Below are 27,855 nucleotides of genomic sequence, written 5' to 3'. Positions count from 1 at the left end.
TGTAGGGGCTGGAGGAGGTTGCAGAGATAGGGAGGGATGTAATGGCTGGAGGAGGTTACATAGATAGGGAGGGGTGCAGAGGCTGAAGGAGGTTACAGAGATAGGGAGGGGTGTAGGGGCTGGAGGAGGTTACAGAGATAGGGAGGGGTGTAGGGGCTGGAGGAGATTACAGAGATAGGGAGCGGTGTAGGGGCTGGAGGAGGTTACAGAGATGGGGAGGGGTGTAGGGTCTGGAGGGTGTTACAGAGATAGGGAGGGGTGTAGCGGCTGGAGATTACAGAGATAGGGAGGGGGCGAGGGCAATGGAGGGATTTGTAAACATGGATGAGAATTTTGAAATTGAGGCATTGCTTAACCGGGAGCCAATGTCGGTCAGTGAGCACAGGGGGTGATGGGTGAGTGGGACTCGGTGCGAGTTAGGACACGGGGCAGTGAGCACAGGGGGTGATGGGTGAGCGGGACTCGGTGCGAGTTAGGACACGGGTCAGTGAGCACAGGGGGTGATGGGTGAGTGGGACTTGGTGCGAGTTAGGACACGGGGTCAGTGAGCACAGGGAGTGATGGGTGAGTGGGACTGGGTGTGAGTTAGGACACGGGGCAGCGAGCACAGGGGGTGATGGGTGAGCGGGACTCGGTGCGAGTTAGGACACGGGGCAGCGAGCACAGTGGGTGATGGGTGAGCGGGACTCGGTGCGAGTTAGGACACGGGGTCAGTGAGCACAGGGGGTGATGGGTGAGCGGGACTCGGTGCGAGTTAGGACACGGGGTCAGTGAGCACAGGGGGTGATGGGTGAGTGGGACTTGGTGTGAGTTAGGACACGGGGGCAGTGAGCACAGGGGGTGATGGGTGAGCGGGACTCGGTGCGAGTTAGGACACGGGGTCAGTGAGCACAGGGAGTGATGGGTGAGCGGGACTCGGTGCGAGTTAGGACACGGGGTCAGTGAGCACAGGGGGTGATGGGTGAGCGGGACTCGGTGTGAGTTAGGACACGGGGTAGTGAGCACAGGGGGTGATGGGTGAGCGGGACTCGGTGCGAGTTAGGACACGGGGGCAGTGAGCACAGGGGGTGAAGGGTGAGTGGGACTGGGTGTGAGTTAGGATACGGGGCAGTGAGCACAGGGAGTGATGGGTGAGTGGGACTCGGTGTGAGTTAGGACACGGGGTCAGCGAGCACAGGGGGTGATGGGTGAGTGGGACTCGGTGCGAGTTAGGACACGGGGCACAGGGGTTGATGGGTGAGTGGGACTCGGTGTGAGTTAGGACACGGGGTCAGTGAGCACAGGGGGTGATGGGTGAGTGGGACTCGGTGCGAGTTAGGACACAGGGCAGTGAGCACAGGGGGTGATGGGTGAGTGGGACTCGGTGCGAGTTAGGACACGGGGTCAGTGAGCACAGGGGGTGATGGGTGAGCGGGACTCGGTGTGAGTTAGGACACGGGGGCAGTGAGCACAGGGGGTGATGGGTGAGTGGGACTCGGTGCGAGTTAGGACACGGGGCACAGGGGGTGATGGGTGAGTGGGACTCGGTGTGAGTTAGGACACGGGGCAGTGAGCACAGGGGGTGATGGGTGAGTGGGACTCGTTGCGAGTTAGGACACGGGGCAGCGAGCACAGGGGGTGATGGGTGAGTGGGACTCGGTGTGAGTTAGGACACGGGGCAGTGAGCACAGGGGGTGATGGGTGAGTGGGACTCGGTGCGAGTTAGGACACGGGGGCAGTGAGCACAGGGGGTGATGGGTGAGAGGGACTGGGTGCGAGTTAGGACACGGGGGCAGTGAGCACAGGGGGTGATGGGTGAGTGGGACTGGGTGCGAGTTGGGACACGGGGGCAGTGAGCACAGGGGGTGATGGGTGAGCGGGACTCGGTGCGAGTTAGGACATGGGGCAGTGAGCACAGGGGGTGATGGGTGTGTGGGACTCGGTGCGAGTTAGGACATGGGGGCAGTGAGCACAGGGGGTGATGGGTGAGTGGGACTGGTTGCGAGTTAGGACACGGGGCAGTGAGCACAGCGGGTGATGGGTGAGTGGGACTCGGTGCGAGTTAGGACACGGGGCAGTGAGCACAGGGGGTGATGGGTGAGCGGGACTGGGTGCGAGTTAGGACACGGGGTCAGTGAGCACAGCGGGTGATGGGTGAGTGGGACTCGGTTCGAGTTAGGACACGGGGTCAGTGAGCACAGCGGGTGATGGGTGAGTGGGACTCGGTTCGAGTTAGGACACGGGGCAGTGAGCACAGGGGGTGATGGGTGAGTGGGACTCGGTTCGAGTTAGGACACGGGGGCAGTGAGCACAGGGGGTGATGGGTGAGTGGGACTCGGTTCGAGTTAGGACACGGGGCAGTGAGCACAGGGGGTGATGGGTGAGTGGGACTGGTTGCGAGTTAGGACACGGGGCAGTGAGCACAGCGGGTGATGGGTGAGTGGGACTCGGTGCGAGTTAGGACACGGGGCAGTGAGCACAGGGGGTGATGGGTGAGCGGGACTGGGTGCGAGTTAGGACACGGGGTCAGTGAGCACAGCGGGTGATGGGTGAGTGGGACTCGGTTCGAGTTAGGACACGGGGTCAGTGAGCACAGCGGGTGATGGGTGAGTGGGACTCGGTTCGAGTTAGGACACGGGGCAGTGAGCACAGGGGGTGATGGGTGAGTGGGACTGGGTGTGAGTTAGGACACGGGGTCAGTGAGCACAGGGGGTGATGGGTGAGTGGGACTCGGTGCGAGTTAGGACACGGGGTAGTGAGCACAGGGGGTGATGGGTGAGCGGGACTCGGTGCGAGTTAGGACACGGGGACAGTGAGCACAGGGGGTGATGGGTGAGTGGGACTGGGTGCGAGTTAGGACACGGGGTAGTGAGCACAGGGGGTGATGGGTGAGTGGGACTGGGTGCGAGTTAGGACACGGGGTCAGTGAGCACAGCGGGTGATGGGTGAGTGGGACTGGGTGCGAGTTAGGACACGGGGACAGTGAGCACAGGGGGTGATGGGTGAGCAGGACTCGGTGCGAGTTAGGACAGAGGGGCAGCCGAGTTTTGGATCATCTCTAGTTTACGTCGGGTAGAATGTGGGAGGCTGGCCAGGAGTGCGTTGGAATGGTGAAGTCTGGAGGTAACAAAGGCACGGATGAGGACTTCAGCAGCAGAAGAGCTGAGGCAACGGGGTGCGTTGGATCTTCCGAACCCAACTGGCTGGGGTTTTATTGAGTCTTGTGACCATCACGTGACTGGCTAAGCCAATCACAGTGCAACAGCTCAACAACCAGTAAGAATACTCACAGGTGCAGATGTCACAGGAAGCCAATGTAGGTCATAAGAGAGCAGGAGTCGGCCATTCGGCCTCTCGAGCCTGCTCCGCGATTTAATACGATCATGGCTGATCCGATCATGGACACAGCTCCACTTCCCTGCCCGCCCCCTTATCCCCTTATCGGTTAAGAAACTGTCTATCTCTGAATAAATATATTCAATGTCCCAGCTTCCACAGCTCTCTGGGACAGCGAATTCCACAGATTTACAACCCTCTGAGAGAAGAAATTCCTCCTCATCTCAGTTTTAAATGGGCGGCCCCTTATTCTAAGACCATGCCCCCTAGTTCTAGTCTCCCCCATCTCCACCCCCATGTCTCTCTCTCCCACCCGTGTCTCTCTCTGTCTCCTCCTGTGTCTCTCTCTCCCCCCCGTGTCTCTCCCCCCCTCGAGAGAACATCCTCTCTGCATCCACCTTGTCGAGCCCCTTCATAATCTTATACATTTCGATAAGATCACCTCTCATTCTTCTGAATTCCAATGAGTAGAGGCCCAACCTCCTCAACCTTTCCTCATAAGTCAACCCCCTCATCTCCGGAATCAACCGAGTGAACCTTCTCTGAACTGCCTCCAAAGCAAGTGTATCCTTTCGTAAATACGGAGACCAAAACTGCACGCAGTACTCCAGGTGTGGCCTCAGCAATACCCTGTATAACTGGAGCAAGACTTCCCTGCTTTTATACTCCATCCCCTTTGCAATAAAGGCCTAGATACCATTGGCCTTCCTGATCACTTGCTGTACCTGCATACTAACCTTTTGTGTTTCATGCCCCAGGACCCCCAGGTCCCGCTGTACTGCAGCACTTTGCAATCTTTCTCCATTTAAATAATTATTTGCTCTTTGATTTTTTTTCTGCCAAAGTGCATGACCTCACACTTTCCAACATTATACTCCATCTGACAAATTTTTGCCCACTCACTTAGCCTGTCTATGTCCTTTTGCAGATTTTTTGTGTCCTCCTCACACATTGCTTTTCCTCCCATCTTTGTATCGTCAGCAAACTTGGCCACGTGACACTCAGTCCCTTCTTCCAAGTCGTTAATATAGATTGTAAATAGTTGGGGTCCCAGCACTGATCCCTGCGGCACCCCACTAGTTACTGGTTGCCAACCCGAGAATGAACCATTTATCCCGACTCTCTGTTCTCTGTTAGTTAGCCAATCCTCTATCCATGATAATATATTACCCCCAACCCCGTGATCTTTTATCTTGTGCAGTAACCTTTTATGTGGCACCTTGTCAAATGCCTTCTGGAAGTCCAAATACACCATATCCACTGGTTCCCCCTTATCCACCCTGTTCGTTACATCCTCAAAGAATTCCAGCAAACATGATTTCCCCTTCATAAATCCATGCTGACTCTGCCTGACTGAATTTTGCTTTTCCAAATGTCCTGCTGCTGCATCTTTAATAATGGACTCCAACATCTTCCCAACCACAGATGTTAGGCTAACTGGTCTATAGTTTCCTGCTTTTTGTCTGCCTGTGGGGGTTGACTTATGAGGAAAGGTTAAGGAGGTTGGGCCTCTACTCATTGGAATTCAGAAGAATGAGAGGTGATCTTATCAAAACGTATAAGATTATGAGGGGGCTTGATAAGGTGGATGCAGAGAGGATGTTCCCACTGATGGGGGAGACTAGAACTAGGGGGCATGGTCTTAGAATAAGGGGCCGCCCATTTAAACCTGAGATGAGGAGAAATTTCTTCTCTCAGAGGGTTGTAAATCTGTGGAATTCGCTGCCTCAGAGAGCTGTGGAGGCCGGGACATTGAATATATTTAAGGCGGAGATTGACAGTTTCTTAACCAATAAGGGGATAAGGGGGCGGGCAGGGAAGTGGAGCTGTGTCCATGATCGGATCAGCCATGATGGTATTAAATGGCGGAGCAGGCTCGAGGGGCCATATGGCCGACTCCTGCTATTTCTTATGTTCTTATGGGAGTGCGTTGGATCTCCCAAAATCAACTGGCTGGGGTTTTATTGATTCTTGGGAACCTCACATGGCTGAGTAACAGCTCCACAAACCATCATCATCATCAAAGGCAGTCCCTCGGAATCGAGGAAGACTTGCTCCAAAGTGAGTTCTTTGATGGCTGAACAGTCCAGTACGAGAGCCACAGACCCTGTCACAGGTGGGACAGATAGCCGTCGAGGGAAAGGAGGGGGCATTGGGGCTGGTTTGCCGCACGCTCCTTCCGCTGCCTGCGCTTGCTTTCTGCACGCTCTCGGCGACGAGACTCGAGGTGCTCAGCGCCCTCCCGGATGCACTTCCTCCACTTAGGGGCGGGACTGGTCTTTGGGCCAGGGACTCCCAGGTGTCGGTGGGGATGTCGCACTTTATCAGGGAGGGGTGTCCCTTGTAACGTTTCCTCTGCCCACCTTTGGCTCGTTTACCATGAAGGAGTTCTGAGTCGAGCGCTCGCTTTGGGAGTCTCGTGTCTGGGGGCGTGCGGACGATGTGGCCCTGCCCAGCGGAGCTGGTCGAGTGTGGTCAGTGCTTCGATGCTGGGGATGTTGGGCCTGGTCGAGGACGCTAACGTTGGTGCGTCTGTCCTCCCGGGGGATTTGCAGGATCTTGCGGAGACATCATTGGTGGTATTTCTCCAGCGACTTGAGATACCTACTGGACATGGTCCATGTCTCTGAGCCATACAGGAGGGCGGGCATCACTACAGCCCTGTAGACCATGAGCTCGGTGGTAGATTTGAGGGCCTGGTCTTCGAACACTCTGTTCCTCAGGCGGCCGAAGGCTGCACTGGCGCACTGGAGGCGGTGTTGGATCTCGTCGCCAATGTCTGCCTTTGTTGATAAGAGGCTCCCGAGATGTGGGAAATGGTCCACGTTGTCCAGAACCAGGGGTCACAGTCTAAGGATAAGGGGTAAGCCATTTAGGACTGAGATGAGGAGAAACTTCTTCAGTCAGAGAGTTGTGAACCTGTGGAATTCTCTACCGCAGAAAGTTGTTGGGGCCAGTTCGTTGGATATATTCAAAAGGGAGTTAGATGTGGCCCTTACGGCCAAAGGGATCAAGGGGTATGGAGAGAAAGCAGGAATGGGGTACTGAGGTGAATGATCAGCCGTGAACTCATTGAATGGTGGTGCAGGCTCGAAGGGCCGAATGGCCCACTCCTGCACCTATTTTCTATGTTTCTGTGTCCACGTTGTCCAGGGCCGTGCCGTGGATCTTGATGACTGCGGGGGGGGGGGCAGTGATGTGCGGCGAGGCCAGGCTGCTGGAGGACCTTTGTCTTACGGATGTTAAGCGTCAGGCCCGTGCTTTCCTATGTCTCGGTGAATACGTCGACTATATCCTGGAGTTCAGCCTCAGAATGTGCGCAGACACAGGCGAATAGAAACATAGAAAACATAGAAAATAGGTGCAGGAGTCGGCCATTCGGCCCTTCGAGCCTGCACCACCATTTAATAAGATCATGGCTGGTCATTCACCTCAGTACCCCTTTCCTGCTTTCTCTCCATACCCCTCGATCCCTTTAGCCGGAAGGGCCACATCTAACTCCCTCTTGAATATATTTAGTGAACTGGCCTCAACAACTTTCTGCGGTAGAGAATTCCACAGGTTCACCACTCTCTGGGTGAAGAAGTTTCTCCTCATCTCGGTCCTAAATGTCCTACCCCTTATCCTTAGACTGTGTCCCCTGGTTCTGGACTTCCCCAACATTGGGAACATTCTTCCCGCATCTAACCCGTCTCATCCCGTCAGAATTTGATATGTTTCTATGAGATCCCCTCTCATCCTTCTAAACTCCAGTGAATACAGGCCCAGTCGATCCAGTCTCTCCTCATATGTCAGTCCCGCCATCCCGGGAAAATTCACAGCCGCATAAATTACGGGAAGCCAATATAGCCCGCGCCCCCCCCACCCCCGCTCCCCACACAAGAACACAGACTGACCTCAGGACCTCCAGCAGTCCCGGGGAGAAGCTGGCCGGACGGAGGACTCCTCCACCGGTGACGGAGAGCTGGACCCCGGGGTTGAGGCAGAAGGGATGCAGTGAGAATCCGGAGGACTGCAGTCGCGTTTTGACCACCTCGAGCGGGCAGGTCAGGATGGCTCCCACGGTACCGCCACACCTGGATCGGAGAGAGCGAGAGAGAGAGAGAGAGCGAGGGGTCGGTTAGAATTCACAGCGTCGCGGGCTGTAGCCTCACACCTGCGGCCGACAGAGCGAGAGATGGCGCTGAGTCAGGCGTGGCTGGGCGGGCAGCGCCCCCGCCTCGGAGGCAGAAGGTCCAGGGACTCGAGCGCAGAAATCTAGGCCGACGCTCCCAGTGCGGTGCTGAGGGAGCGCCGCACTGCGCTGTCGGAGGGGCAGTACTGAGGGAGCGCCGCACTGCGCTGTCGGAGGGGCGGTACTGAGGGAGTGCCACACTGCGCTGTCGGAGGGGCAGTACTGAGGGAGCGCCGCACTGCGCTGTCGGAGGGGCAGTACTGAGGGAGCACCGCACTGCGCTGTCGGAGGGGCAGTACTGAGGGAGCACCGCACTGCGCTGTCGGAGGGGCAGTACTGAGGGAGTGCCACACTGCGCTGTCGGAGGGTCAGTACTGAGGGAGCACCGCACTGCGCTGTCGGAGGGGCAGTACTGAGGGAGCACCGCACTGCGCTGTCGGAGGGTCAGTACTGAGGGAGCGCCGCACTGCGCTGTCGGAGGGGCGGGACTGAGGGAGCGCCGCACTGTCGGATGAGACATTAAACCGAGGCTCCGTCTGCTCTCTCGGGTGGATGTAAAAGATCCCGGGGCACTATTTGGAAGAAGAGCGGGGGGAGTTCTCCCCGGTGTCCCGGGGCCAATATTTATCCCTCAATCAACAGATTATCCGGGTCATTGTCACATGGCTGTGTGTGGGAGCTTGCTGTGCGCAAATTGGCTGCCGCGTTTCCCACAATGCAACAGTGAGCGCACTCCAAAAGTACTTCATTGGCTGTAAACGCTTTGAGACGTCCGGCGGTCGTGAAAGGCGCTATATAAAGGCACGTCTTTCTTGTCAAAGAGTCGAGGGCTGTACCCCCGCCACACCTGGGACAGAGAGAGAGAGAGAGAGAGCGGGGTGGGGTCTGTTCGAATTCAGAGAGTCACACACTGCACCCTCACATCTGGGACAGAGAGAAGGGCTGGACTAGAATTCAGAGAGTCACGCACTGCCTCAAACTGTCTCCCCTCCCGATCTTTCCCCTCCCCTCCGCTCTCCCACCCCTCCTGGTCTCTCCCGTCCCCTCGTCCCTCTCTCCCCATCCCTCTCTCCTCCTCCCCTTGATTATTGGCAAGCGACATTCGGGCCGCACAAGTGCCAGGCAAGAAGAACGTAAGAAATAGGAGCAGGAGCCGGCCATTCGGCCCCTCGAGCCTGCTCCGCCATTTAATACCATCATGGCTGATCCGATCATGGACACAGCTCCACTTCCCTGCCCGCCCCCTTATCCCCTTATCGGTTAAGGAACTGTCTATCTCTGTCTTAAATATATTCAATGTCCCGGCTTCCACAGCTCTCTGAGGCAGTGAATTCCACAGATTTACAACCCTCTGAGAGAAGAAATTCCTCCTCATCTCAGTTTTAAATGGGCGGCCCCTTATTCTAAGACCATGCCCCCTAGTTCTAGTCTCCCCCATCAGTGGGAACATCCTCTCTGCATCCACCTTGTCGAGCCCCCCTCATAATCTGATACGTTTCGATAAGATCACCTCTCATTCTTCTGAATTCCAATGAGTAGAGGCCCAACCTCCTCAACCTTTCCTCATAAGTCAACCCCCCTCATCTCCGGAATCAACCGAGTGAACCTTCTCTGAACTGCCTCCAAAGCAAGTCTATCCTTTCGTAAATACGGAGAGCAAAACTGCACGCAGTACTCCAGGTGTGGCCTCACCAATACCCTGTATAACTGGAGCAAGACTTCCCTGCTTTTATACTCCGTCCCCTTTGCAATAAAGGCCAAGATACCATTGGCCTTCCTGATCACTTGCTGTACCTGCAGACTAACCTTTTGTGTTTCATGCACAAGTAACCCCCAGGTCCCGCTGTACTGCGGCACTTTGCAATCTTTCTCCATTTAAATAATAACTTGCTCTTTGATTTTTTTTCTGCCAAAGTGCATGACCTCACACTTTCCAACATTATACTCCATCTGACAAATGTTTGCCCACTCACTTAGCCTGTCTATGTCCTTTTGCAGATGTTGTGTGTCCTCCTCACACATTGCTTTTCCTCCCATCTTTGTATCGTTGAAGATCTCCGAATAGCAAAGGGTTAAAGCTGGCTTTCGTTCTAAGCTGCTCCTACCCCTCCCCCCCCGGCCTCTGTCAGCTGTGTTTCCTTCCTGAGTGCAGGCCTGGGGAGGTGAGCGAGTTCGTTTGGGTGCCAACCACAGCGACTGACAGCTCTCAAATGTCAACGGCATTGTGCAGACACGGAGCAGGAGAGGCCCAGGCTCCATTCCGGGCCTAGTGCTGAGTTAGCCTGATCGCGGACTCCCGGTGTGTGGGACTGAGCGCCCCCCCCCCCCATACACACACACACACACAAACACGGAGCAGGAGAGGCCCAGGCTCCATTCCGGGCCTAGTGCTGAGTTAGCCTGATCGCGCGCACCCGGTGTGTGGGACTGAGCGCCCCCCATACACACACACACACACACACACATACACGGAGCAGGAGAGGCCCAGGCTCCATTCCGGGCCTAGTGCTGAGTTAGCCTGATCGCGGACTCCCGGTGTGTGGGACTGAGCGCCCCCCCCATACACACACACACACACATACACGGAGCAGGAGAGGCCCAGGCTCCATTCCGGGCCTAGTGCTGAGTTAGCCTGATCGCGGACTCCTGGTGTGTGGGACAGAGCCCCCACCACCCACCCACACGCACACACACACGCACACACACACACACACAGCAGGAATGTCGCAGGTTGAGAGTATGGGAGAGTTCAAACACCCATAGGCTGGGTTCTGTGCAGCTACAAGGTCGGGGGAGAGGTCGGGGGTCACGATCCATTCCAGCGGTCAGAAAGAAGAAATATATGGCGTCTTTCACGACCAGCGGACGTCACTAAGCTCTTAACATCCAATGAAGTACTTTTGGAGTGCGCTCACTGTTGTATTGTGGGAAACGCGGCAGCCAATTTGCGCACAGCAAGCTCCCACACACAGCAATGTGACAATGACCCAGATAATCTGTTTTTTTGTTATGCTGATTGAGGGATAAATATTGGCCCCAGGACACCGGGGAGAACTCCCCCCGCTCTTCTTCCAAATAGTGCCCCGGGATCTTTTACATCACCCCGAGAGAGCAGACGGGACCTCGGTTTAATGTCTCATCTGAAAGACGGCCCCTCCGACAGTGCGGTGCTCCCTCAGTACCGCCCCTCCGACAGTGCGGTGCTCCCTCAGTACTGCCCCTCCGACAGTGCAGCACTCTCTCAGTGCTGCTCCTCCGACAGTGCGGCACTCCCTCAGTACGGCCTCAGTACTGGATTAACATCAGTACAGATACAGTCAGAAACACAGTGCGCTGGGGGAGAGGGGTTACTGAGTGACAGTGTGAGGGAGCTGGATTAACATCAGTACAGATACAGTCAGTAACACAGGGTGCTGGGGGAGAGGGGTTACTGAGTGACAGTGTGAGGGAGCTGGATTAACATCAGTACAGATACAGTCAGTAACACAGGGTGCTGGGGGAGAGGGGTTACTGAGTGACAGTGTGAGGGAGCTGGATTAACATCAGTACAGATACAGTCAGTAACACAGGGCGCTGGGGGAGAGGGGTTACTGAGTGACAGTGTGAGGGAGCTGGATTAACATCAGTACAGATACAGTCAGTAACACAGGGTGCTGGGGGAGAGGGGTTACTGAGTGACAGTGTGAGGGAGCTGGATTAACATCAGTACAGATACAGTCAGTAACACAGGGTGCTGGGGGAGAGGGGTTACTGAGTGACAGTGTGAGGGAGCTGGATTAACATCAGTACAGATACAGTCAGTAACACAGGGTGCTGGGGGAGAGGGGTTACTGAGTGACAGTGTGAGGGAGCTGGATTAACATCAGTACAGATACAGTCAGTAACACAGGGTGCTGGGGGAGAGGGGTTACTGAGTGACAGTGTGAGGGAGCTGGATTAACATCAGTACAGATACAGTCAGTAACACAGGGTGCTGGGGGAGAGGGGTTACTGAGTGACAGTGTGAGGGAGCTGGATTAACATCAGTACAGATACAGTCAGTGACACACGGCGCTGGGGGAGAGGGGTTACTGAGTGACAGTGTGAGGGAGCTGGATTAACATCAGTACAGATACAGTCAGTAACACACGGCGCTGGGGGAGAGGGGTTACTGAGTGACAGTGTGAGGGAGCTGGATTAACAAGAGTACAGATACAGTCAGTGACACAGGGCGCTGGGGGAGAGGGGTTACTGAGTGACAGTGTGAGGGAGCTGGATTAACATCAGTACAGATACAGTCAGTAACACAGGGTGCTGGGGGAGAGGGGTTACTGAGTGACAGTGTGAGGGAGCTGGATTAACATCAGTACAGATACAGTCAGTAACACAGGGTGCTGGGGGAGAGGGGTTACTGAGTGACAGTGTGAGGGAGCTGGATTAATATCAGTACAGATACAGTCAGTAACACAGGGCGCTGGGGGAGAGGGGTTACTGAGTGACAGTGTGAGGGAGCTGGATTAACATCAGTACAGATACAGTCAGTAACACAGGGTGCTGGGGGAGAGGGGTTACTGAGTGACAGTGTGAGGGAGCTGGATTAACATCAGTACAGATACAGTCAGTAACACAGGGTGCTGGGGGAGAGGGGTTACTGAGTGACAGTGTGAGGGAGCTGGATTAACATCAGTACAGAAACAGTCAGTAACACAGGGTGCTGGGGGAGAGGGGTTACTGAGTGACAGTGTGAGGGAGCTGGATTAACATCAGTACAGATACAGTCAGTAACACAGGGTGCTGGGGGAGAGGGGTTACTGAGTGACAGTGTGAGGGAGCTGGATTAACATCAGTACAGATACAGTCAGTAACACAGGGAGCTGGGGGAGAGGGGTTACTGAGTGACAGTGTGAGGGAGCTGGATTAACATCAGTACAGATACAGTCAGTAACACAGGGCGCTGGGGGAGAGGGGTTACTGAGTGACAGTGTGAGGGAGCTGGATTAACATCAGTACAGATACAGTCAGTAACATAGGGTGCTGGGGGAGAGGGGTTACTGAGTGACAGTGTGAGGGAGCTGGATTAACATCAGTACAGATACAGCCAGTAACACAGGGCGCTGGGGGAGAGGGGTTACTGAGTGACAGTGTGAGGGAGCTGGATTAACATCAGTACAGATACAGTCAGTAACATAGGGTGCTGGGGGAGAGGGGTTACTGAGTGACAGTGTGAGGGAGCTGGATTAACATCGGTACAGATACAGTCAGTAACACAGGGCGCTGGGGGAGAGGGGTTACTGAGTGACTGTGTGAGGGAGCTGGATTAACATCAGTACAGATACAGTCAGTGACACAGGGCGCTGGGGGAGAGGGGTTACTGAGTGACAGTGTGAGGGAGCTGGATTAACATCAGTACAGATACAGTCAGTAATGCAGTGCGCTGGGGGAGAGGGGTTACTGAGTGACAGTGTGAGGGAGCTGGATTAACATCAGTACAGATACAGTCAGTAACACAGGGCGCTGGGGGAGAGGGGTTACTGAGTGACAGTGTGAGGGAGCTGGATTAACATCAGTACAGATACAGCCAGTAACACAGGGTGCTGGGGGAGAGGGGTTACTGAGTGACAGTGTGAGGGAGCTGGATTAACATCAGTACAGATACAGTCAGTAACACAGGGTGCTGGGGGAGAGGGGTTACTGAGTGACAGTGTGAGGGAGCTGGATTAACATCAGTACAGATACAGTCAGTAACACAGGGTGCTGGGGGAGAGGGGTTACTGAGTGACAGTGTGAGGGAGCTGGATTAACATCAGTACAGATACAGTCAGTAACACAGGGCGCTGGGGGAGAGGGGTTACTGAGTGACAGTGTGAGGGAGCTGGATTAACATCAGTACAGATACAGTCAGTAACACAGGGTGCTGGAGGAGAGGGGTTACTGAGTGACAGTGTGAGGGAGCTGGATTAACATCAGTACAGATACAGTCAGTAACACAGGGTGCTGGGGGAGAGGGGTTACTGAGTGACAGTGTGAGGGAGCTGGATTAACATCAGTACAGATACAGTCAGTAACACAGTGCGCTGGGGGAGAGGGGTTACTGAGTGACAGTGTGAGGGAGCTGGATTAACATCAGTACAGATACAGTCAGTGACACAGGGTGCTGGGGGAGAGGGGTTACTGAGTGACAGTGTGAGGGAGCTGGATTAACATCAGTACAGATACAGTCAGTAACACAGGGCGCTGGGGGAGAGGGGTTACTGAGTGACAGTGTGAAAGAGCTGGATTAACATCAGTACAGATACAGTCAGTAACACAGGGCGCTGGGGGAGAGGGGTTACTGAGTGACAGTGTGAGGGAGCTGGATTAACATCAGTACAGATACAGTCAGTAACACAGGGCGCTGGGGGAGAGGGGTTACTGAGTGACAGTGTGAGGGAGCTGGATTAACATCAGTACAGATACAGCCAGTAACACAGGGTGCTGGGGGAGAGGGGTTACTGAGTGACAGTGTGAGGGAGCTGGATTAACATCAGTACAGATACAGTCAGTAACACAGTGCGCTGGGGGAGAGGGGTTACTGAGTGACAGTGTGAGGGAGCTGGATTAACATCAGTACAGATACAGTCAGTGACACAGGGTGCTGGGGGAGAGGGGTTACTGAGTGACAGTGTGAGGGAGCTGGATTAACATCAGTACAGATACAGTCAGTAACACAGGGCGCTGGGGGAGAGGGGTTACTGAGTGACAGTGTGAGGGAGCTGGATTAACATCAGTACAGATACAGTCAGTAACACAGGGTGCTGGGGGAGAGGGGTTACTGAGTGACAGTGTGAGGGAGCTGGATTAACATCAGCACAGATACAGTCAGTGACACAGGGCGCTGGGGGAGAGGGGTTACTGAGTGACAGTGTGAGGGAGCTGGATTAACATCAGTACAGATACAGTCAGTGACACAGGGCGCTGGGGGAGAGGGGTTACTGAGTGACAGTGTGAGGGAGCTGGATTAACATCAGTACAGATACAGCCAGTAACACAGGGCGCTGGGGGAGAGGGGTTACTGAGTGACAGTGTGAGGGAGCTGGATTAACATCAGTACAGATACAGTCAGTGACACAGGGCGCTGGGGGAGAGGGGTTACTGAGTGACAGTGTGAGGGAGCTGGATTAACATCAGTACAGATACAGTCAGTAACACAGGGCGCTGGGGGAGAGGGGTTACTGAGTGACAGTGTGAGGGAGCTGGATTAACATCAGTACAGATACAGTCAGTAACACAGGGCGCTGGGGGAGAGGGGTTACTGAGTGACAGTGTGAGGGAGCTGGATTAACATCAGTACAGATACAGTCAGTAACACAGGGTGCTGGGGGAGAGGGGTTACTGAGTGACAGTGTGAGGGAGCTGGATTAACATCAGTACAGATACAGTCAGTAACACAGGGCGCTGGGGGAGAGGGGTTACTGAGTGACAGTGTGAGGGAGCTGGATTAACATCATACAGATACAGTCAGTAACACACAGTGCTGGGGGAGAGGGGTTACTGAGTGACAGTGTGAGGGAGCTGGATTAACATCAGTACAGATACAGTCAGTGACACAGGGCGCTGGGGGAGAGGGGTTACTGAGTGACAGTGTGAGGGAGCTGGATTAACATCAGTACAGATACAGTCAGTAACACAGGGCGCTGGGGGAGAGGGGTTACTGAGTGACAGTGTAAGGGAGCTGGATTAACATCAGTGCAGATACAGTCAGTAACACAGGGCGCTGGGGGAGAGGGGTTACTGAGTGACAGTGTGAGGGAGCTGGATTAACATCAGTACAGATACAGTCAGTAACACAGGGTGCTGGGGGAGAGGGGTTACTGAGTGACAGTGTGAGGGAGCTGGATTAACATCAGTACAGATACAGTCAGTAACACAGGGTGCTGGGGGAGAGGGGTTACTGAGTGACAGTGTGTGGGAGCTGGATTAACATCAGTACAGATACAGTCAGTGACACAGGGTGCTGGGGGAGAGGGGTTACTGAGTGACAGTGTGAGGGAGCTGGATTAACATCAGTACAGATACTGTCAGTAACACAGGGCGCTGGGGGAGAGGGGTTACTGAGTGACAGTGTGAGGGAGCTGGATTAACATCAGTACAGATACAGTCAGTGACACAGGGTGCTGGGGGAGAGGGGTGACTGAGTGACAGTGTGAGGGAGCTGGATTAACACACACGCTACGTGCAGTACCAGACGGGAATGATTTGTTTCCCCCCATTTGTACCCGCTGCCTACGGTGCCGCACGAGCTTTTTAAGACATCGTCACATACTGAACAGCCGCGATTGCAAAACAACGCCACGTCTGGGACCTACCCTCCAGCGAAGAGGTGCAAGATCATGTCGCCTCGAGACATCTTGGCCCTCCCGGTCCGACTGTTGATTGCAGGAGCTGGGGGAACGGGGTTTGGGGAAGGTGGGTTTGGCGATATGAGTGAGGTGGGGAAGGGGGACGGGGGAACTGAAGGAGGTTTAGGGGAAGGGCTGGCGGGGTGGGGGGGGCGCGGGTGGTTTGAATCCAGCGATCCCGTGATCTGCAAACGACGTGTTGTTCAAGACGGCAATTGCCACACACAATTCATATGCCCGTCACGCACCCTGCACATGAACACGTCCCAGCCTCCCCATTGGCTCGTGGCCTCCTGCAATCCTGAATGTGTGACAGCTCCAATGCCCTCCCCTCCCCCCTCCTCCCCCTCCCTCTGCACCGGCTCTGTCGGACGACTCTTAAAGGGCCATGCGCACAAGATTATGACGGGGGGGGGGGGGCTCGACAAGGTGGATGCAGAGAGGATGTTCCCACTGATGGGGGGAGACTAGAACTAGGGGGGGCATGAGCTTAGAATAAGGGGCCGCCCATTTAAAACTGAGATGAGGAGGAATTTCTTCTCTCAGAGGGTTGTAAATCTGTGGAATTCGCTGCCTCAGAGAGCTGTGGAAGCCGGGACATTGAATATATTTAAGACAGAGATAGACAGTTCCTTAACCGATAAGGGGATAAGGGGGCGGGCAGGGAAGTGGAGCTGTGTCCATGATCGGATCAGCCATGATGGTATTAAATGGCGGAGCAGGCTCGAGGGGCCGAATGGCCGACTCCTGCTCCTATTTCTGATGTTCTTATTAAGTTGTTATGGCACCCCTCCCCTCCTCCTCCCCTCCTCCGCAAAGACACAACCCATTCCAATTGCCGTCCGCGATCAAGAGCTCTGATACTCCATCGCTGGTATACTGTAAACGTCCTGCCCTTGTTGGCTGTTTACATTCGGGGGCGGGGAAGGCGGGGGGAAAGGTGGGGGGGGGGCCGTGGGGCAGATTTTAAGACATTATGAAATCCCCCAGCAATCTGAAACTCAACCAGGTCCAACCGTGTGTTCGGAGTCGCCATACTTTGGGGCGGGTGAGGGGTCCCACAGTTTGGGGGGGTGAGGAGACCACAGTTTGGGGGGTGAGGAGACCCCACAGTTTGGGGGGTGAGGAGACCCACAGTTTGGAGGGTGAGGAGACCACAGTTTGGGGGGTGAGGAGACCCACAGTTTGGGGGAGGTGAGGAGACCCACAGTTTGGGGGGTGAGGGGTCCCACAGTTTGGGGGAGTTGAGGAGACCCACAGTTTGGGGGGTGAGGAGTCCCCACAGTTTGGGGGGGGTGAGGAGTCCCACAGTTTGGGGGGTGAGGAGACCACAGTTTGGGGGGTGAGGAGTCCCCACAGTTTGGGGGTTGAGGAGACCCACAACTTGGGGGTTGAGGAGACCCACAGTTTGGGGGTTGAGGAGACCCACAATTTGGGGGGTGAGGAGACCCACAGTTTGGGGGTTGAGGAGACCCACAGTTTGGGGGGTGAGGGGTCCCACAGTTTTGGGGGTGAGGAGACCCACAGTTTGGGGGTTGAGGAGACCCACAATTTGGGGGGTGAGGAGACCCACAGTTTGGGGGGGTGAGGAGACCACAGTTTGGGAGGTGAGTAGACCCACAATTTGGGGGGTGAGGAGATCACAGTTTGGGGGTTGAGGAGACCCACAGTTTGGGGGTTGAGGAGACCCACAGTTTGGGGGGTGATGGGTCCCTCAGATTGGGGGGGTGAGGAGTGCCACAGTTTGGGGGGTGAGGAGACCCACATTTTGGGGGGTGAGGAGACCCACAGTTTGGGGGGTGAGGAGACCACAGTTTGCGGGGGGGGTGAGGAGACGACAGTTTGGGGGGGGGGGGTGAGGAGACCCACAGTTTGGGGGGGGGGGGGTGAGGAGACCACAGTTTGGGGGGGGGTGTGAGGAGACCACAGTTTGGGGGGGGGTGTGAGGAGACCACAGTTTGGGGGGTGAGGAGACCACAGTTTGGGGGGGGGGGTGTGAGGAGACCACAGTTTTGGGGGGGGGTGTGAGGAGACCACAGTTTGGGGGGGGGGTGTGGGGAGACCACAGTTTGGGGGGTGAGGAGACCACAGTTTGGCGGGTGAGGAGACTACAGTTTGGGGGGTGAGGAGACCCCACAGTTTGGGGGGTGAGGAGACCACAGTTTGGGGGGTGAGGAGACCACAGTTTGGGGGGTGAGGAGACCCCACAGTTTGGGGGGTGAGGAGACCACAGTTTGGGGGGTGAGGAGTCCCCACAGTTTGGGGGGTGAGGAGACCCACAGTTTGGGGGGTGAGGAGACCAAAGTTTGGGGGGTGAGGAGACCACAGTTTGGGGGGTGAGGAGACCACAGTTTGGGCGGGGGTGTGAGGAGACCACAGTTTGGGGGGTGAGGAGACCACAGTTTGGGGGGTGAGGAGACCACAGTTTGGGGGGGGGGTGTGAGGAGACCACAGTTTGGGGGGTGAGGAGACCACAGTTTGGGGGGGGGATTGAGGAGACCACAGTTTGGGGGGGGGGTGAGGAGACCCACAGTTTGGGGGGGGGTGAGGAGACCACAGTTTGGGGGGGGGGTGTGAGGAGACCACAGTTTGGGGGGGGGTGTGAGGAGACCACAGTTTGGGGGGTGAGGAGACCACAGTTTGGGGGGGGGGGTGTGAGGAGACCACAGTTTGGGGGGGGGGGGTGAGGAGACCACAGTTTGGGTGGGGGTGTGGGGAGACCACAGTTTGGGGGGTGAGGAGACCACAGTTTGGGGGGTGAGGAGACCACAGTTTGGCGGGTGAGGAGACCACAGTTTGGGGGGTGAGGAGACCCCACAGTTTGGGGGGTGAGGAGACCACAGTTTGGGGGGTGAGGAGACCACAGTTTGGGGGGTGAGGAGACCACAGTTTGGGGCGTGAGGAGACCACAGTTTGGGGGGTGTGAGGAGACCACAATTTGGGGGGTGAGGAGACCACAGTTTGGGGGGTGAGGAGACCCCACAGTTTGGGGGGTGAGGAGACCACAGTTTGGGGGGTGAGGAGACCCACAGTTTGGGGGGTGAGGAGACCACAGTTTGGGGGGTGAGGAGACCACAGTTTGGGGGGTGAGGAGACCACAGTTTGGGCGGGGGTGTGAGGAGACCACAGTTTGGGGGGTGAGGAGACCACAGTTTGGGGGGTGAGGAGACCACAGTTTGGGGGGGGGTGTGAGGAGACCACAGTTTTGGGGGGGGTGTGAGGAGACCACAGTTTGGGGGGGGGTGTGAGTAGACCATAGTTTGGGGGGTGAGGAGACCACAGTTTGGGGGGTGTGAGGAGACCACAGTTTGGGCGGTGAGGAGATCACAGTTTGGGGGGTGAGGAGACCCACAGTTTGGGGGGTGAGGAGTCCCCACAGTTTGGGGGGTGAGGAGACCACAGTTTGGGGGGTGAGGAGACCACAGTTTGGGGGGTGAGGAGACCACAGTTTGGGGGGGTGAGGAGACCACAGTTTGGGGGGTGTGAGGAGACCACAGTTTGGGGGGTGAGGAGATCACAGTTTGGGGGGTGAGGAGACCCACAGTTTCGGGGGTGAGGAGACCACAGTTTGGGGGGGGTGAGGAGACCACAGTTTGGGGGGTGTGAGGAGACCACAGTTTGGGGGGGTGAGGAGATCAAAGTTTGGGGGGTGAGGAGACCCACAGTTTGGGGGGTTAGGAGACCACAGTTTGGGGGGGTGAGGAGACCACAGTTTGGGGGGTGAGGAGACCCCACAGTTTGGGGGGTGAGGAGACCACAGTTTGGGGGGTGAGGAGACCACAGTTTGGGGGGTGAGGAGACCCCACAGTTTGGGGGGTGAGGAGACCACAGTTTGGGGGGTGAGGAGTCCCCACAGTTTGGGGGGTGAGGAGACCCACAGTTTGGGGGGTGAGGAGACCACAGTTTGGGGGGTGAGGAGACCACAGTTTGGGGGGTGAGGAGACCACAGTTTGGGCGGGGGTGTGAGGAGACCACAGTTTGGGGGGTGAGGAGACCACAGTTTGGGGGGTGAGGAGACCACAGTTTGGGGGGGGGTGTGAGGAGACCACAGTTTGGGGGGTGAGGAGACCACAGTTTGGGGGGGGGGGGTTGAGGAGACCACAGTTTGGGGGGGGGGGTGAGGAGACCCACAGTTTGGGGGGGGGTGAGGAGACCACAGTTTGGGGGGGGGGGTGTGAGGAGACCACAGTTTGGGGGGGGTGTGAGGAGACCACAGTTTGGGGGGTGAGGAGACCACAGTTTGGGGGGGGGGGTGTGAGGAGACCACAGTTTGGGGGGGGGGGGTGTGAGGAGACCACAGTTTGTGGGGGGGTGTGGGGAGACCACAGTTTGGGGGGTGAGGAGACCACAGTTTGGCGGGTGAGGAGACCACAGTTTGGGGGGTGAGGAGACCCCACAGTTTGGGGGGTGAGGAGATCACAGTTTGGGGGGTGAGGAGACCACAGTTTGGGGGGTGAGGAGACCACAGTTTGGGGCGTGAGGAGACCACAGTTTGGGGGGTGTGAGGAGACCACAATTTGGGGGGTGAGGAGACCACAGTTTGGGGGGTGAGGAGACCCCACAGTTTGGGGGGTGAGGAGACCACAGTTTGGGGGGTGAGGAGTCCCCACAGTTTGGGGGGTGAGGAGACCCACAGTTTGGGGGGTGAGGAGACCACAGTTTGGGGGGTGAGGAGACCACAGTTTGGGGGGTGAGGAGACCACAGTTTGGGCGGGGGTGTGAGGAGACCACAGTTTGGGGGGTGAGGAGACCACAGTTTGGGGGGTGAGGAGACCACAGTTTGGGGGGGGGTGTGAGGAGACCACAGTTTTGGGGGGGGTGTGAGGAGACCACAGTTTGGGGGGGGGTGTGAGTAGACCACAGTTTGGGGGGTGAGGAGACCACAGTTTGGGGGGGGGTGTGAGGAGACCACAGTTTGGGGGGGGGTGTGAGGAGACCACAGTTTGGGGGGGTGTGAGGAGACCACAGTTTGGGGAGTGAGGAGACCACAGTTTGGGGGGGGGGGTGTGAGGAGACCACAGTTTGGGGGGGGGGTGTGAGGAGACCACAGTTTTGGGGGGGTGAGGAGACCACAGTTTGGGGGTGTGAAGAGACCACAGTTTGGGGGGGGTGAGGAGACCACAGTTTGGGGGTGTGAGGAGACCACAGTTTGGGGGGGTTGAGGAGACCACAGTTTGGGGGGGTGAGGAGACCACAGTTTGGGGGGTGAGGAGATCACAGTTTGGGGGGTGAGGAGACCACAGTTTGGTGGGTGAGGAGACCACAGTTTGGGGGGTGTGAGGAGACCACAGTTTGGGGGGTGAGGAGATCACAGTTTGGGGGGTGAGGAGACCACAGTTTGGGGGGGTGAGGAGACCACAGTTTGGGGGGTGTGAGGAGACCACAGTTTGGGCGGTGAGGAGATCACAGTTTGGGGGGGTGAGGAGACCCACAGTTTGGGGGGGTGAGGAGACCACAGTTTGGGGGTGAGGAGACCACAGTTTGGGGGGTGAGGAGACCACAGTTTGGGGGGTGAGGAGACCACAGTTTGGGGGTGTGAGGAGACCACAGTTTGGGGGGTGTGAGGAGACCACAGTTTGGGGGTGACAGTTTGGGTGGAGATCACAGTTTGGGGGGTGAGGAGACCCACAGTTTCGGGGGTGAGGAGACCACAGTTTGGGGGGGTGAGGAGACCACAGTTTGGGGGGGTGTGAGGAGACCACAGTTTGGGGGGGTGAGGAGATCAAAGTTTGGGGGGTGAGGAGACCCACAGTTTGGGGGGTTAGGAGACCACAGTTTGGGGGGTGAGGAGACCACAGTTTGGGGGGTGTGAGGAGACCACAGTTTGGGGGGTGAGGAGATCACAGTTTGGGGGGTGAGGAGACCCACAGTTTGGGGGGTGAGGAGACCACAGTTTGGGGGGGTGTGAGGAGACCACAGTTTGGGGGGGGTGTGAGGAGACCACAGTTTGGGGTGTGAGGAGACCAAAGTTTGGGGAGTGAGGAGACCACAGTTTGGGGGGGGGGGGTGTGAGGAGACTACAGTTTGGGGGGGGGGTGTGAGGAGACCACAGTTTTGGGGGGGTGAGGAGACCACAGTTTGGGGTGTGAGGAGACCACAGTTTGGGGGGGGGGGTGAGGAGACCACAGTTTGGGGGGTGTGAGGAGACCACAGTTTGGGGGGGGGGGTGTGAGGAGACCACAGTTTGGGGGGTGAGGAGATCACAGTTTGGGGGGTGAGGAGACCCACAGTTTGGGGGGTGAGGAGACCACAGTTTGGGGGGTGTGAGGAGACCACAGTTTGGGCGGTGAGGAGATCACAGTTTGGGGGGTGAGGAGACCCACAGTTTGGGGGGTGAGGAGTCCCCACAGTTTGGGGGGTGAGGAGACCACAGTTTGGGGGGTGAGGAGACCACAGTTTGGGGGGTGAGGAGACCACAGTTTGGGGGGGGTGAGGAGACCACAGTTTGGGGGTGTGAGGAGACCACAGTTTGGGGGGGTGAGGAGATCACAGTTTGGGGGTGAGGAGACCCACAGTTTCGGGGGTGAGGAGACCACAGTTTGGGGGGGTGAGGAGACCACAGTTTGGGGGGTGTGAGGAGACCACAGTTTGGGGGGGTGAGGAGATCAAAGTTTGGGGGGTGAGGAGACCCACAGTTTGGGGGGTTAGGAGACCACAGTTTGGGGGGGTGAGGAGACCACAGTTTGGGGGGTGAGGAGACCACAGTTTGGGGGTGAGGAGACCACAGTTTGGGGGGTGTGAGGAGACCACAGTTTGGGGGTGAGGAGACCACAGTTTGGGGGGTGAGGAGATCACAGTTTGGGGGGTGAGGAGACCCACAGTTTGGGGGGTGAGGAGAACACAGTTTGGGGGGGGTGGGGTGAGGAGACCACAGTTTGGGGGGTGAGGAGAACACAGTTTGGGGGTGAGGAGACCACAGTTTGGGGGGTGAGGAGAACACAGTTTGGGGCGTGAGGAGATCACAGTTTGGGGGGGTGAGGAGACCACAGTTTGGGGGTGAGGAGACCACAGTTTGGGGGTGAGGAGACCACAGGTTGGGGGGTGAGGGTCCCACAGATTGGGGGGTGAGGAGATCACAGTTTGGGGGGGGTGAGGAGTCCACATAGTTTGGGGGGTGAGGAGACCACAGTTTGGGGGTGAAGAGATCACAGTTTGGGGGGGTGAGGAGACCACAGTTTGGGGGGTGAGGAGACCCCACAGTTTGGGGGGTGAGGAGACCACAGTTTGGGGGGGGGTGAGGAGACCCACAGTTTGGGGGTGTGAGGAGACCACAGTTTGGGGTGAGGAGATCACAGTTTGGGGGGGTGAGGAGACCACAGTTTGGGGGGTGAGGAGACCCCACAGTTTGAGGGGTGAGGAGACCACAGTTTGAGGGGAGAGTGAGGAGACCACAGTTTGGGGGGGGGTGAGGAGACCACAGTTTGGGGGGTGAGGAGACCACAGTTTGGGGGGGGGTGAGGAGACCACAGTTTGGGGGGTGAGGAGACCCACAGTTTGGGGGGGTGAGGAGACCACAGTTTGGGGGGAGTGCGGAGACCACAGTTTGGGGAGGTGAGGAGACCACAGTTTGGGGGGGGTGAGGAGACCACAGTTTGGGGGGGGTGAGGAGACCACAGTTTGGGGGGGGGGGGTGTGAGGAGACCACAGTTTGGTGGGGTGAGGAGACCCCACAGTTTGTGGGGTGAGGAGACCACAGTTTGGGGGGGGGGGTGAGGAGACCACAGTTTGGGGGGAGGGTGAGGAGACCACAGTTTGGGGGGGGGTGAGGAGACCACAGTTTGGGGGGGGGGGTGAGGAGACCACAGTTTGGGGGGGGGGGATGAGGAAACCACAGTTTGCGGGGGAGGGTGAGGAGGACCACAGTTTGGGGGGGGGGTGAGGAGACCACAGTTTGGGGGGTGAGGAGACCACAGTTTGGGGGGGTGAGGAGACCACAGTTTGGGGGGGGTGAGGAGACCACAGTTTGGGGGGGTGAGGAGACCCACAGTTTGGGGGGGTGTGAGGAGACCACAGTTTGGGGGGTGAGGAGACCACAGTTTGGGCGGAGGGGTGTGAGGAGAGCACAGTTTGGGGGGTGAGGAGACCACAGTTTGGGGGGGGGTGAGGAGACCACAGTTTGGGGGGGGTGTGAGGAGACCACAGTTTGGGGGGTGATGAGACCACAGTTTGGGGGGGTGTGAGGAGACCACAGTTTGGTGGGGGTGTGAGGAGACCACAGTTTGGGGGGGGGGTGAGGAGACCACAGTTTGGGGGGTGAGGAGACACAGTTTGGGGGGTGAGGAGACCACAGTTTGGGGGTGAGGAGACCGAGGAGACCACAGTTTGGGGGGTGAGGAGACCACAGTTTGGGGGGTGAGGAGACCCCACAGTTTGGGGGGTGAGGAGACCACAGTTTGGGGGGTGAGGAGACCACAGTTTGGGGGGGTGTGAGGAGACCACAGTTTGGGGAGTGAGGAGACCACAGTTTGGGGGGGGGGTGTGAGGAGACCACAGTTTGGGGGGGGGGGGGGTGTGAGGAGACCACAGTTTTGGGGGGGTGAGGAGACCACAGTTTGGGGTGTGAAGAGACCACAGTTTGGGGGGGGGGTGAGGAGACCACAGTTTGGGGGGTGTGAGGAGACCACAGTTTGGGGGGTGAGGAGTCCCCACAGTTTGGGGGGTGAGGAGACCCACAGTTTGGGGGGTGAGGAGACCACAGTTTGGGGGGTGAGGAGACCACAGTTTGGGGGGGGGTGAGGAGACCACAGTTTGGGGGGTGAGGAGACCACAGTTTGGGGGGTGAGGAGACCACAGTTTGGGGGTGGTGTGAGGAGACCACAGTTTGGGGGGTGAGGAGACCACAGTTTGGGGGGTGAGGAGACCACAGTTTGGGGGGTGAGGAGACCACAGTTTGGGGGGTGTGAGGAGACCACAGTTTGGGGGGTGAGGAGATCACAGTTTGGGGGGTGAGGAGACCCACAGTTTCGGGGGTGAGGAGACCACAGTTTGGGGGGGGGTGAGGAGACCACAGTTTGGGGGGTGAGGAGATCACAGTTTGGGGGGTGAGGAGACCCACAGTTTCGGGGGTGAGGAGACCACAGTTTGGGGGGGGGTGAGGAGACCACAGTTTGGGGGGTGTGAGGAGACCACAGTTTGGGGGGTGAGGAGATCAAAGTTTGGGGGGTGAGGAGACCCACAGTTTGGGGGGTTAGGAGACCACAGTTTGGGGGGTGAGGAGACCACAGTTTGGGGGGTGAGGAGATCACAGTTTGGGGGGTGAGGAGACCCACAGTTTGGGGTGTGAGGAGACCACAGTTTGGGGGGGGGTGTGAGGAGACCACAGTTTGGGGGGGGGTGTGAGGAGACCACAGTTTGGGGGGGTGTGAGGAGACCACAGTTTGGGGAGTGAGGAGACCACAGTTTGGGGGGGGGGGTGTGAGGAGACCACAGTTTGGGGGGGGTGTGAGGAGACCACAGTTTTGGGGGGGTGAGGAGACCACAGTTTGGGGTGTGAGGAGACCACAGTTTGGGGGGGGGGTGAGGAGACCACAGTTTGGGGGGTGTGAGGAGACCACAGTTTGGGGGGGGGGTGTGAGGAGACCACAGTTTGGGGGGGGGGTGAGGAGACCACAGTTTGGGGGGTGAGGAGATCACAGTTTGGGGGGTGAGGAGACCCACAGTTTGGGGGTGAGGAGACCACAGTTTGGGGGGTGTGAGGAGACCACAGTTTGGGCGGTGAGGAGATCACAGTTTGGGGGGGTGAGGAGACCCACAGTTTGGGGGGTGAGGAGTCCCCACAGTTTGGGGGGTGAGGAGACCACAGTTTGGGGGGTGAGGAGACCACAGTTTGGGGGGTGAGGAGACCACAGTTTGGGGGGGGTGAGGAGACCACAGTTTGGGGGTGTGAGGAGACCACAGTTTGGGGGGTGAGGAGATCACAGTTTGGGGGGTGAGGAGACCCACAGTTTCGGGGGTGAGGAGACCACAGTTTGGGGGGGGTGAGGAGACCACAGTTTGGGTAGTGTGAGGAGACCACAGTTTGGGGGGGTGAGGAGATCAAAGTTTGGGGGGTGAGGAGACCCACAGTTTGGGGGGTTAGGAGACCACATTTTGGGGGGGTGAGGAGACCACAGTTTGGGGGGTGAGGAGACCACAGTTTGGGGGGTGAGGAGACCACAGTTTGGGGGGTGTGAGGAGACCACAGTTTGGGGGGTGAGGAGACCACAGTTTGGGGGGTGAGGAGATCACAGTTTGGGGGGTGAGGAGACCCACAGTTTGGGGGGTGAGGAGACCACAGTTTGGGGGGTGAGGAGAACACAGTTTGGGGGGGGGGGGTGGGGTGAGGAGACCACAGTTTGGGGGGTGAGGAGAACACAGTTTGGGGGGTGAGGAGACCACAGTTTGGGGGGTGAGGAGAACACAGTTTGGGGCGTGAGGAGATCACAGTTTGGGGGGTGAGGAGACCACAGTTTGGGGGTGAGGAGACCACAGTTTGGGGGTGAGGAGACCACAGGTTGGGGGGTGAGGATACCACAGGTTTGCGGGGGGGGGTGAGGAGATCACAGTTTGGGGGTGAAGGAGACCACAGTTTGGGGGGTGAGGAGACCACAGTTTGGGGGGGGTGGGTCCCACAGCTTGGGGGGTGAGGGTCCCACAGATTGGGGGGTGAGGAGATCACAGTTTGGGGGGGGTGAGGAGTCCACATAGTTTGGGGGGTGAGGAGACCACAGTTTGGGGGGTGAAGAGATCACAGTTTGGGGGGGGTGAGGAGACCACAGTTTGGGGGGTGAGGAGACCCCACAGTTTGGGGGGTGAGGAGACCACAGTTTGGGGGGGGGGGGGGTGAGGAGACCACAGTTTGGGGGGTGTGAGGAGACCACAGTTTGGGGGGTGAGGAGATCACAGTTTGGGGGGGGGTGAGGAGACCACAGTTTGGGGGGTGAGGAGACCCCACAGTTTGAGGGGTGAGGAGACCACAGTTTGAGGGGGAGAGTGAGGAGACCACAGTTTGGGGGGGGTGAGGAGACCACAGTTTGGGGGGTGAGGAGACCACAGTTTGGGGGGGGGTGAGGAGACCACAGTTTGGGGGGTGAGGAGACCACAGTTTGGGGGGGTGAGGAGACCACAGTTTGGGGGGAGTGCGGAGACCACAGTTTGGGGGGTGAGGAGACCACAGTTTGGGGGGGGTGAGGAGACCACAGTTTGGGGGGGGTGAGGAGACCACAGTTTGGGGGGGGGGGGTGTGAGGAGACCACAGTTTGGTGGGTGAGGAGACCCCACAGTTTGTGGGGTGAGGAGACCACAGTTTGGGGGGGGGGTGAGGAGACCACAGTTTGGGGGGGAGGGTGAGGAGACCACAGTTTGGGGGGGGTGAGGAGACCACAGTTTGGGGGGGGGGGGTGAGGAGACCACAGTTTGGGGGGGGGGGATGAGGAGACCACAGTTTGCGGGGGGAGGTGAGGAGACCACAGTTTGGGGGGAGTGCGGAGACCACAGTTTGGGGGGTGAGGAGACCACAGTTTGGGGGGGGTGAGGAGACCACAGTTTGGGGGGGGTGAGGAGACCACAGTTTGGGGGGGGGGGTGTGAGGAGACCACAGTTTGGTGGGTGAGGAGACCCCACAGTTTGTGGGGTGAGGAGACCACAGTTTGGGGGGGGGGGGTGAGGAGACCACAGTTTGGGGGGGAGGGTGAGGAGACCACAGTTTGGGGGGGGTGAGGAGACCACAGTTTGGGGGGGGGGGGTGAGGAGACCACAGTTTGGGGGGGGGGATGAGGAGACCACAGTTTGCGGGGGGAGGTGAGGAGACCACAGTTTGGGGGGGTGTGAGGAGACCACAGTTTGGGGGGGGTGAGGAGACCACAGTTTGGGGGGTGAGGAGACCACAGTTTGGGGGGTGAGGAGACCACAGTTTGGGGGGGGGGTGAGGAGACCACAGTTTGGGGTGGGTGAGGAGACCCACAGTTTGGGGGGGTGGTGAGGAGACCACAGTTTGGGGGGTGAGGAGACCACAGTTTGGGCGGAGGGTGT

General features: G+C 57.6%; 1 protein-coding gene across 2 annotated transcripts in view; it reads right to left on the bottom strand.

The window, feature by feature from the left end:
• The window catches only part of LOC139256442 (solute carrier family 25 member 33-like), a 52,660-nt gene extending 36,507 nt beyond the window's left edge, over positions 1-16,153 (bottom strand). Inside the window, exons 1-2 of one of the 2 annotated variants that reach the window (XM_070874220.1) lie at positions 15,814-16,152; positions 7,212-7,391 (exon numbers count right to left, since the gene is read on the bottom strand). In XM_070874220.1, the coding sequence (XP_070730321.1) occupies positions 7,212-7,391; positions 15,814-15,854 (221 nt within the window). In that variant the 5' untranslated portion in view covers positions 15,855-16,152. Of the gene's footprint in view, positions 1-7,211; positions 7,392-15,813 lie in introns of both variants that reach the window. The other variant, XM_070874221.1, reaches the window with a different exon arrangement.
• Positions 16,154-27,855: the final 11,702 nt, after the last annotated feature.

This window comes from Pristiophorus japonicus, unplaced genomic scaffold (assembly GCF_044704955.1).
Source record: "Pristiophorus japonicus isolate sPriJap1 unplaced genomic scaffold, sPriJap1.hap1 HAP1_SCAFFOLD_723, whole genome shotgun sequence".
Taxonomy (NCBI): domain Eukaryota; kingdom Metazoa; phylum Chordata; class Chondrichthyes; family Pristiophoridae; genus Pristiophorus; species Pristiophorus japonicus.
This window is presented reverse-complemented; position numbering and strand designations above follow the sequence as displayed.